The 12280-nt window shown below is 33.8% G+C and overlaps 1 protein-coding gene across 6 annotated transcripts in view; it reads left to right on the plus strand.

Annotated features, from left to right (window-relative positions):
• SSBP2 (single stranded DNA binding protein 2) overlaps positions 1-12280 on the plus strand; it is a gene marked incomplete at both ends in the record, with an annotated part of 264899 nt that overhangs the window by 206193 nt on the left and 46426 nt on the right. For all 6 annotated transcript variants that reach the window (XM_084234129.1, XM_084234130.1, XM_084234134.1 and 3 more), the window contains 2 exons: positions 5691-5757; positions 6703-6773. In XM_084234129.1, coding sequence (XP_084090255.1) covers positions 5691-5757; positions 6703-6773 — 138 coding nt within the window. The remainder of the gene's footprint in view (positions 1-5690; positions 5758-6702; positions 6774-12280) is intronic.

Consider the following 12280-nt stretch of genomic DNA (forward strand, 5'->3'; position numbering starts at 1 on the left):
CCTGGTTACAGTGCTAGCAGTCCTCACACTAGCAGCTGGAGTTTTCTCCATCACACTCAATCTGCATTCAGTACATAGGACCAGAAGTACACGGCATAAACAGGATGGGGAGGTGCACATAAGCAAAGTGTTCCAACATGTGGGCATTATCTGTGGGGGAACCTGGTTATATTTGTAATCAGATCTGTCTGCATGGGTGTCTCCATCTTACTTCTTAAATTTGTTTTGAAGGACAGAAAGTTATGATATTGGTGTTTCAGACATCCTATCCAAAATTTTGTATTTTATATAGACAGGAGATTCCTGAAAATCTAAATTACAAAAATGGGGCTTCCTTATACAAATGTTAGAATTTTTTTACTCTATATATTCTGTATCAGTGAAAATCCAAGAACTATTGGGGTCTCATTCATTTCACATTGTTGGTGCAGCCTGCTATGTATTAAATACAATGCTAGGTTCCGTATCTATACAGAATAAAATGAAAGACTTTTAGGAGAGGAATGTGTTGGTACTGAGGATACAGAACTATAAAACTAGACTGAAGTTTTTTAGGAACAAGTTCATAATGCTTGTTAATCTTTTAAAGCGGCAATTAAGTTAAAAGGTAATAGTTACGGTAGAGACTCCTTTTCCTCAAGAATTTCAAACAGACTTTACATAAGCACATTTTAAAACAATTGTGCTCACTGTGGTTCTTTATAATCTCCTCTCCCACTGATATAGTCAAACCTCAATAATTCAAACATCTATCTTTCAGACTTGTGATTTACATTTATACTGTTTTTCAAAAGAATTTTCTAGACAATTTGTGTAGTAGTATAATCATTGTTAAAACTATATAGGAGCACACCCTTTTCAAACAGCAAATATGGTTCATCAGTTTTTTTAATCATTAAAGTAGAATTGCAAAGGTATTTTTGGTTATTAATTGAAATGCTATATATTAAAATACAAATATGTTAAGTAATTTGATTTAGCTTTCATCTAAAATGATCTTAAGCTAATGAAATTTTGTCTTTATGATAGATTATATCTAAGTAAACTGAAATATTAATCTTTTTAATTAGTGTTGACTAATAATTTTGAATATGTTAAATTAACAGATCCTTCAGAATTTATAATTACTAATAATTAGACAATAGATTTTAAATTCTCCTAAGATGGTTTTCATGGTTCTAGACTAAATTCACAATGGTTTGTACCGTTTACATATTGTAGAAGTTGACATTTAGAATATGGTATAATATCACTATGTGAAAAGATATAGGAAGGATAATAAAGGAGCATCAAATTACAAAAATATGAAAGATGGCAACGAATATGTGTTAACATATGAAATATGGAAATTAAGTGCAAAAAGTTTTTTCCTCCTATCATCCACCCCTTTTACCTTTTCTCCTTCCTCCCTCTTAACCTCAGAAATCTCCCTTCAATTAGTGTCTACTAGTTTATAATTATTTTGCTTTATCAATTTATGTGCTTTGATGCCTTACTTTATTCCTATATGTAAAATTGTTCAGTATTTGCCTTTATCTTTTGTACTTGCTTTGCAAAACATAATTTACTCAAACTCCTTCCATTTTGCTATAAATGAAAACATTTTTTTTCCCTATAGCTGAATAGTATTGCATTTTGTAGATATCCTATATCATTGAGTATTTATTCTATTGTAAATAGTACTGTGATAGGCATTGTGGGGCATGCAATCTTTTTGTGTTGATATTTTCCTATACTTTGGATATATACCTAAAAAGTGGGGTTGCTGGATCATATGACATATCCATTTTTAGTTTTTTAATATGGATACAGTTCATTTTCCAGTGTACATTACTGCCAGCAGTGTACTAGGGTACTATCTGGTGTTGAAGCATCTGGTTTTCCCAGCACTGATAAGTGTTTTTAAAGTTAGAAATTTGACTTACTGTAAAAGATAAAAACTGATGACTCAAGAGTTATTTATATGACAGTCATTTTTAAAGCAGTTTGACATTAATCAAGATTTCTGTAACATTATACTAATTTAAGTGACAATAAAAACAAAGGTTCATCAACTGTTATATACTAGGATAAATAAGAAAATGAAATTAAGAAAAATGTGGTAAAATGTAATGTCTTCAGTGAGATTTAGAAATTCAGAATCTAAGTCCAGAGTATACAATTCTCATCTTAACATGGGAACTTAAAGCAAGAACTTAAAACTCTTAATTAAAGATAATGTCAATTAGTCACATATTTTCAGTTCTCCTCTTTGTAACTTTTGACAGTGTTGACCACATCAAAAGTGAAACTCTCCTCATGCTTTCTGAAATGCTGGTTTTGATCCCTTCCTCCCTCCTAATTTCTTACCTATTCAGTTTCAATTTCCTTTCCTACTTATTCTTAGTATCTTTAAATTTATATATTTGATCTTTTTCCTTTTCATTCTTTGAATTACATTCCATTTATGTGATTTATCATTTATAATTCTTAAAACTATCCAGTCTAAATCATATTTCTTTTATTCCTTCAATAATTATTTCTGGGAACCCATAGGCACAGATAGTGGCCACACTCTCAGAGCTTACCTCTGTTGGAGATAAAGAAAACAAGCCATAATCCTAAGTTCTGTGAAAATGACATCCAAGAGCCTATAAAAGTACATCAGAAGCCCTTACCTCCACATTGAGACATATAGTGAAGCAGGGAGGAGTCACACAGAGGTAGCAGAAAGAAATGGCTATTGTGTTTGGGAGATTGGTTATATGAAAAAGTACACTTATTGAGCAAAAAAGTAAAAGATGTTAAAGATACAGAAATAAAGATATTGAATATTCTAAAATTGTTGGAGGAAATATAAACATAGAAAGGATGAAGACTAAAAATAGTCCTAAGGCTTGGTATTGGAATTGGTGTTGGAGTGTATGAATTTATGGTATGTGTAAATACCATACACATACACCGAATTAGTCTTAAATGTATATGTATACACATATATACACACATAGGTTTTTGAGCTTGCATCTATTGAGATTTCCTAAAAGCAGTGCAGACAACTAACAGTGAATACCCTAAGAACCCAAATTTGCTGCAAAATAACTGTCTCCACTAAGGAGTTAGGACTTTCAGAAGACCTGATTCCAGAGCTAATACAGAAAAAGTATGAGATGAACCTGCAGTACCTTATGCCAGTTAAGAAATGCTGCATCTATAATGGGGACATGTCAAAAGGACAATCAGCTTGAAGGATCTCCCAAAAATCTTGATAATTTAAATGTTATAATATGGAACTCCCTGGTGGTGGAAAGGGTTAAGCACCGCACTATGAAGCATTCCACAGCCTCTGCAGCACAAGTTCGATCCCCGGCCTGCCAGGGAGCAACCCACATGGCACAGTAGACCTCTCATCTCACCCGCTGCTCCCCTCAGCAGTGCATTTCAGTCAGTCTGCCTGTTCTGTTCCCCACTCTATCTCTGGTGAATTCTCTCACCCCCCCCCCCCCACACCTCTGGCCTATGCCCCAGCTCTTGTATGCAAAAATAAATTTTTTTAAAAAAAATTTAAATGTTATAATAAATGATGTTGATAGATTGCAGTGCATTGAAAAAAGTAGGAATCCATACTTGAATAATAAAGAAATGTTCTTCCTTACAGCAGAATACCAACTAATAAGCAGAGAAAGAATGAGAGACATGGAATACATCCTTTTCACAATTATCATAGTTCTTTGGAGTTATAAGTGGATGCTAATGCTAATGGGCTTTTAGATGATTGATGAGGGATACAATATCAACAATCTTGATACAATGACAATACTAAAATAATCAGTTACATTAGGAACAGTAGGGATCTTATGGTAGACACTAGCACAGTCACATGACAAAGGCTACTGTCACCAAATAGTGGGATGAGTAAGCACCACATACCCTCTATTGTGTTACACTGAATTTAACATTTTTCTGGTATTCCTTCTAAGAAAATATGACCTGGATTTGGGTCAAAAGAGACATCAGAAGATCATCCTATAGAATTTAAGACCCATTCTCTAAAACTGCTGAGGACATGCTAGATAGAGAAGTACTAAATAATTATATTTCTGCTTGGAAGAGTATGAATATGAGATAGCCAAATGCAGTGTGTGTGTGTTTCACAAGATCCTGGTCCCCAGAAAGAAAAAAGAAACATTGTTGAGACAAATGACAAAATTTGAATGATATCTGTGATGGTAGTGGATGGTAGGTTGTATGGCTGTTGATCAAAGCTGAAAAGTTGTGTTGTGGCTATGCAGGAGAATATCCTTGTTCAGGGAACTATTCAATATTATTCTGCTGTACTTACAGGTGATGACCATAATGTCGACAACTTGCTCTCAAGTAGTTCTGAAAAAGACTTATAACAAGTCTCTATATAGAGGAGGAGAAAGGTGATAGCAAGTATATATTTTCATGATGAGGTAGATGTGGTAAAATGTTAACAGGTCAGAATGTATGGAAATGCTTTGTAATGGTTATACAACTTTTCTGTAAGTTTGAATTTTTTATAAAATGTATACATTTTATAAAACAAATAGGAGACCTTATCCCAGATGAGGGGTATATGGAAGAATTTTAAGAACTGATCCCCAGTAGGGAAAGAGCTCAATGGACTGTGGTGAAGGACTATGCGAGTGGTGTGGGAAGGTACATCTGAAGAGGTGTGAACCTGTAACTCTGAATCATACACAGTGTTGTCAACCAATGTTAAAACAACAACGAAAGAAATCGGGCCTCCCCGGTGGCGCAGAGGGTTGAGCGCAGTGCTTTGAAGCTGTCCGCAGCCTCTGTAGCGCGGGTTCGATCCCCGGCCAAACAGGGAAATTCCCACATGGCACAGCAGACCTCTCCTGTCCCGCCCACTGCTCCCCTCAGCAGTGTATTATGGTCATCTGCCTGTTCCATTCCCCTCTCTGTCTCTGGTGAATCCTCGCACCCTCTTGTGCCCCTGGTCTGTACCCCAGCTCTTGTATAAAAAATAAATCTTTAAAAAAAAAAAATCCTGAAATCTAAAATACGTCAGTAATAGTCACTTAAGGGACTGTGATTGCTTTGAGAGCGTAGGTTAGTTTTAATTTAAATTGTTGTCATTTAGATATTAATCAAATGCATGAATTGAAAAAAATTTGGAAGTCTCCTACAGCTAGAAGTTACAATATTAGTGTGGCAGTGAGAGGAAGCCAGGCTGGGAGAGTAAGGAGAGAAAAGATCACACAGTAGTATCTCAGTAAATTGGTACTAAATATGCTTGTAAGCAAGCAAGAAAGAAAATTACATTTTAGTGCTGCTGTTATAGTCCCAAATGAGCAAAACTATAGAAATACAATGCTTACATTTAAGAAGCAAAATTAGTTACTTCAGTACCCTTACTAAATTAAGGGGAAAGGCATACTTTTCACGTAGAAGTAGGACAATTTTTTGCCTACATGTTTGTCCCCCAAAAAATACTTACTTTGTTTGCCACAAAATTTAGCAAAGTAAAATCCTTTCAGAACTTAAAACTTTTACTAGGTGTACACATAAGTACATAAGCAAGTCTAGTATTGTAAGTGAATGTGAAATACAAGAAATCTTGTTACATACTCAAATGCATTTTGTAATTGTAAGCGTTTTTAGAAGAGAATAAAGGCCTTGTTTTATATTTACAATATTGTTTTTTGTTTTATTAAATATGCTAGGCACTTGGAGGAGTCCCAGGAAGTCAGCCATTACTTCCCAGTGGAATGGACCCAACTCGACAACAAGGTGATTACTTAGAAGTGAAATTGGGGGGCCTCCCTGGTGGCACAAGAAGTTAAGTCTCAGCACTATGAAGCTATATCAGCAGCACGAGTTCAGTCCCTAGGGAGGTGACCCACATCGTGCAGCAGACCTCTCCTGTCTTGCCCACTGCTCCTATCAGCAGTGTATTTCAGTCAATCTGCCTCTGTCACTCTGGTGAATCCTCTCACCCCCTGCACCTCTGGCCTTCACCCTAGCTCTTATATGCATAAATAAATCAATCTTTAAAAAAAAAAAGTGAAATTGCTGTCCTCAATCTCAAAGGGGATCCTTTAATTTTTAAGGAAAAATTTTGGTATAAATCTTCTATAATTATACCAGTTGCATTTTTTTCAGGTAGCACAGTCAAGTGATTTACATTTTTAGCTTACTCTTAATTATGCATTATGGTGTGTGGGCAGTGCTAACATAGAATAATATCCAAAGATTTATATTTTAACTAATAACTTTAAAACCTTACATAATTTCTAGCAAACAGGAATCAAAGTAATTATATCACTTAAAATTTTGTCTTCCTTTTTCAGATAGAGATGGTAGTCCATCTGAAAGATAAGCAGGAGGCAAGAGATGCCAAACAATAACTGATTTGATTAATAAACCCAAATCAAGTCCTTCCATAAAAATATTTAGGTACTACAGATATGGCCCTGTACCAAGAAAAGAGGCAGCAATGGGGAGAGAGAGATGTAATCAACATAGAATAGGAAGAAATTTTCAATCTCTGTCATTAATAGTGTGGGTGGGAGGTAGGTGCTGGAAGAGATAGACAAATGGATGGGAACCAAGATAAGATGTTACTAACTCAGTGCCTCAGTAAATAAGACATTAAATGCTAAGCAGAGAGGAGGCTACTCACCTCTGGTTCAGAATCATGCCTATTAACATTGCTAATAATTTTTTTTTTTTTAGGACATCCAAATATGGGTGGGCCAATGCAGAGAATGACTCCTCCAAGAGGAATGGTGCCCTTAGGACCACAGGTAAATAATCTGTGCAGAAAGCTAAATGCCGAGGTTTTGTTTTCATTTTATATAAACTACATTATTTGCTGTCTTTTATTATGTGCATTAAAAGCATGATATATAAAAGGACTGTTAGGTTCTTGAGGACATGGTATCTGTTATGCATCCAAGTTGATATAACAACAAACCATCTTTAAACAGGTGCAATCAGAAATGCCTTTAGTTCATTTTGTATATTGTGTAGAAATACATCATTGTAATTATTAAAGTGACTTACAATACTTGTTATATTGAGAAAATATTAAACATTTGCAGTAATTATAAAAGATAACTAAGTAAAACCTAATTGATCAAAAATATTAAAATAGCAGCATAAACACATTGCTGTATTTTAAATGCCAGAGATAATTTATTGTCTCACAACCGTATCTTTATAGAAAATGAAAAACAATTAGAACCATTTAGAAATAAACATTAAAACAGGTCTTACTGATCAAACACAGTACTATCAGTATGTATCAGATGTTAGCCTACCTCTCTATCAAAACTTCTCAAAAATATACACTGAGGTTGAACCTTTCCTGTTAGTGCCATCTTTAAAGTATGCTGTTACCAGCTATCATTTATTTTAGCTAAAATCTATTTTTGTCTCTCTTGGAAAAATTGTATGGTGTGGTGACATGCATTTGAGGAGGTGTGATCCTATGCCTTTGAATCACTAGTGCTAAAAACCAATGTTACCTCAATGATTTTTTTTTAAATGTTGTATTTCAAAGAAACTAATCCAAAACCAGAATGTTAAATTTCTACTTGATGGGTCAGAGGTTAGCATATTATAAACCTGGTTAAAAGAATAAATTAATTCTTTATCTATTTTATATATTATATATGTTTATATATATATCCTTTCCAAAAACTACTTTGTGAGAGCTTAGGAACTTGTTTCATATAGCTACGTTTTAAAAATTAATACTTTGTGGTGTGCCCAAAGGAGTCAGAAAATAAGACTAACACCCAGATAATGTGACCTAGGAGTTTCTAACCCACATACATGCAATGGTGTATATATTAACTATATTGAGGAATATATAACCAAAATTTTCAAAAATATCATATTACATGGGGAAAAAAATCCACTGTATGAATATGTGACATCCTCAAAGTCAGGGGGAAAAAAACAACTTCTATTTAGGCTCAGTTTTTCCCAAGATCTTATAAAACTGATTTTTATATTTAAAATTTCTCATTTTGTGTGATGTTAGGGATGTTGATATATGTGACCAACTATCATTAAGCTATTAACAGAAATTATAATTTATAAAATCCATAGGATAATTCATTGACTGAATATACTGTTAATCTTTTTTTAATGAACTAAGCCAACTATTTTGGCTGTTATAGAACTTGAAGGCCCCATTCCCCCAAAAATGTTCATAATACATTTTAAATATACATAAAAAACTTCATGCCTATAATTCAGTTATCATTCTTCATTCAGTTTATTTTTCAGCTAGCTTCTCTTTAAGCTTTTGTCATTTCCAGGCCATTATTTTTAATACTTGCAATAACTACAGTCTGATTTAAGAACCAGTTTTTCAGTACTTAGACTGTATATATCAATTCTTATCTGCCCTATATGAACATCTAGATCTCATTTGAAAATAAAAAAGCATACCAGTGTTTGTGTTTTTAAAATATGTAGCTGTATGTTTATGTTTTGTATGATTGTTAAATTACAACAGAAATAAAACATTTCTGGTGAGTAAAACAGTTCTGGTGAGTAATCTCTTATTGACAGATATCAATAACTAAGTCTATCATAAGTGTGAATTCTCTGCATTTTCAGACTCAGTAATTTCTTCCTTTCATTTGGATAGGTATCCTTGCTCCTCTCCTATGTAATTTGAGATATACAAAGTATTTTGGTATGAATTTACCTTAGAAACCAAAAATACATACAAGAACTTTTTTTAAATCATGGTATACAAAGTATAAAAGATTAAAGGAAATTATATATATCATATACTTCAAATAAAGCAGGATTCATTCAGATGAATGGTATACTTGATAAAAAGTGAGATAAAGTCCTTTGGAATGAGAGGATCTTGAGAGATATTTACACAGAACACCTGTATATAAAACATGCATTATAAACTATGAAACTTGTAATAAAGATTAGCTGTGTTTCTTGAAAAATAGAGAACAATTCTCATAACCGACATTTGATTATACAGATGCTATCCAAGTCTAAAATGCATCTGCTTTTTAATAGGTGAATTATAGAAAGTATCTCTAGCTTAATGCACAAATACATTTTTATCATAGATATTATTTCCAAGAATTTTTGAGGTTAAAATAAGTGTAAAGAGAAAGTGATTATATAATCTAATGATTCTTAGATAATGCTGACTTAAGCAAAGTGTACACCTAGAATAAACATGTGATTAATACTCATTGCATGAATGACAAAACTTTGCTCCAAATTGTGGAATATTTTTTCTACCCCATAATCTACTATAAATCTAAGTTCAGTGGTAATGTGATATTTAAATTTACATCATTATCCCTTCAATGGAAAAGTAAAGTTATATAATAAAAAAGGATTACCTAATACATATCTGAAGTATTATTTCTCCTTGATTTCAGAATAAGATATACTTGTGTTCTTAGGCTCAGTAGGTGTTATGATTAACAGAAAAATTCACCACGCCTACCCAACCAGTTCTAATTCCTCTAGAAATCTGAAGCCTAGATACATGAGTTATCTGCAAATGGAACATATCATGATTTCCAAATCAAATACTTGGGGTAGAGAAATGGTATTATGGGAATATGATAGGCTCTGATGTTAAAAGAGTACACTGACTTTTTTCTAAATCCAAGATGGGAAGTAGAATTCAGTTCATTATACAGAACTTTCTAGAAATTAAACTGCCCAATCATGGAAAAACTCTCTATAAACTTTCCAAGCAGAGTCTGAACAGCCATTTTGTCAGGAACATTGCATTGGGAGAGAGATTAAACCAGATGGAATTGTATAGCTGCCATCAGCTTTAAAATTCACTGATTCTAAATTAGCTCTTCCCATTCTGCCTTTGTTACTACAACTTGGAAAGCCAGTTGTTTTTCTTATCTATTTTCTTTTTACTTCAGATTTTTCACAAATGAAAATATTTTGAAAATCTATCAAGTCATATATTAGGTGATTTTGTTTTACTCATTCCCTATGATACTTGAGCACTGGGTTATACAAAAATGAGTAAAACAGACTCTTATCCTCAAGGTACATATTGTTTAGCTGGAGATGCAGTTACATAAAGAAAAACACAGCAGGAAAAAATCTGGAAAAGAAATATGCATAGTCTTGTCAGGGAGTCATTACATAGGCAAGCAAGTAAGTATGTTAGGGTAGAGCGCTCAAGAGAAGCTAATGAGAAGAGAACTCATTAAGTTTGCCCCTTATAACTGTGCTAAGAAAGTTAGCAGCTACAATTTTTCAGACCCAAGTATCATGCACCAAGCACTATGATAGGTGTTTTCTATGATTTCATTTTATACTCCAACAAGCTAATAAGAAAATTAAGGTTCAATGGATAATTAGGAGAACCATTGATTCACAATGGGCCAGAGGAGATGGGGCATTGGCAACACATTTTACTCAATGTCTTTGTGTTCAGAGCTATAAGGAAAACTATTTTCTAATAAAATGAAACACATATCTTCTAAGACTAAAGATGGGGGTAGACTTTCCTTGTGAAGATTTCTGTTATGCTTTACCATATAGATTTTTTTCCCAATGAGTAACTTTTTTCTCAGAAGCCCCTCATAACAATGCTGCTCCCACCATCATGCTTGAACCGGAGGTTGAGGAAAGCAGCTAACCTTTTAACCAATGACTCAAGTATGGGTAGAAACACTTTTACAGTCCCAGAGCACACAAAACTGGTATGTTTAAATAAGATTTCCTGAGAGTAAAAGTAAACAATGAGAAGAGCACGTAACTAGGTAATTTAAATTGTAACCTACACTCTGGAGTTAACAGACCTTCTCTCTGTGAATGTTTCCTTGTCATCTTGGCAGCTACTATACGAAAGGCCAAGCAGCTAAGTTAACATGAGTGTAAATGTGTATTGTGTTTCTGCACCTCAAGAAATCCAGTAGTCTGGGAATAAGGGAAGAAGGCAAGAATTACAGCAAATGAGAGTAGGAAAAATAGACTGGGACTAATGTGAATAACCACATAGGGCCATGTTGAGGTTACAGACGTGGATAGCCACGGTGGGTCATCATGGCTTTTAAGTGACATAAATGGTACTGAGTTACAAAACTGTTGCTTTTGGAGGCAGTACAGAGAACTGGGAGAAGGAAAGGCTAAGTCAAAGAGGCAAATTAAAACAGTATTGTCAGTAAATGAATGACAAAGATTTCAAGAGCTATTTCATGGGTAGGACCAATAGGCTTTGGTAACTGACTGGATATAGAAACTGAGAGAAACGGAGAGACATTGTGTAGTTCCTGGAGGTTCTTAGCCTAGACTGTTATGTGGAAGGTGATGCCTCAGAACTGAATGAGGAACTTGAACACAGAAAAGAGAATACCAAGTTTTTGAAATGTTGACATGAAGTGGTCACCAGGTGGAAACCCATGTGAAATTCAATGTGTAAGTTATCTAGGAGCTTAGGGGAGAGGAATTCCTAAAAATAATTGTTGAACTAATAGTAGCAGATAAAATTACTATAATGTATATTTATTGAAAAGAATACTGTGACTAGAACTTGGAGAAGAATAATATTCAAAGAGTTAGCAAAATAAAAGGAGCCAACAAGGAAACTGAAAAACAGTGACAGAAGTTGGAAAACAGTGGTGTCAGAAAGCCAAGCATTTAAAGTAGTTGACAGGGTCAAACTATATTAACATGAAAACTAAAGTGAGCTAACATTATGTGTGTTAAAACATTAAAATGTTTTTGTCTTTAAAGCACATAATAGATATGGATAGAAGCCAAGTGAGTCATCTAATTCATCCATACATATTTCGAGTATGCCTTAATTTTCATGTATTTGTATACGACCACATTTCTCTCTATATTGTGAACAGAAGTTTACATTCACCTTTCTCATATTGAGTTTACCTGTTTAGGTTTTTTAGACTTTATAAGTGTTCTGAGTCTGTCAATTTCAAACATGGTGCTGAGTCTTTAGAAACAGATTTGGATTTTTGAAATGTTTATTTGAAAAAGTTCACTGATAACAAAAATACTAAAAAATAATAAAGATATTTTGACTATTGTAACTGTAACTAGACCTTAATCATTCAGCATGCTCCAAATGATTTTACATATTTATATAGCTTTTAAAAGTCACAAAAGAAAGTAATTATTAAAAATAGAAGCAAATACAAGAGTGGACCCTTCAGAGAATGAATTTCACAGGCCTTATCCAGTCAGGAGTTATCTAGGGAAATCATTAACCTGCTCTCCTTTCTTTCCCCCCTCCTCTTTGGTTTTGTTTTTTTGTTTTGTGGTA

Source organism: Talpa europaea (genome assembly GCF_964194135.1).
Source record: "Talpa europaea genome assembly, chromosome: 5".
Lineage (NCBI taxonomy): Eukaryota > Metazoa > Chordata > Mammalia > Eulipotyphla > Talpidae > Talpa > Talpa europaea.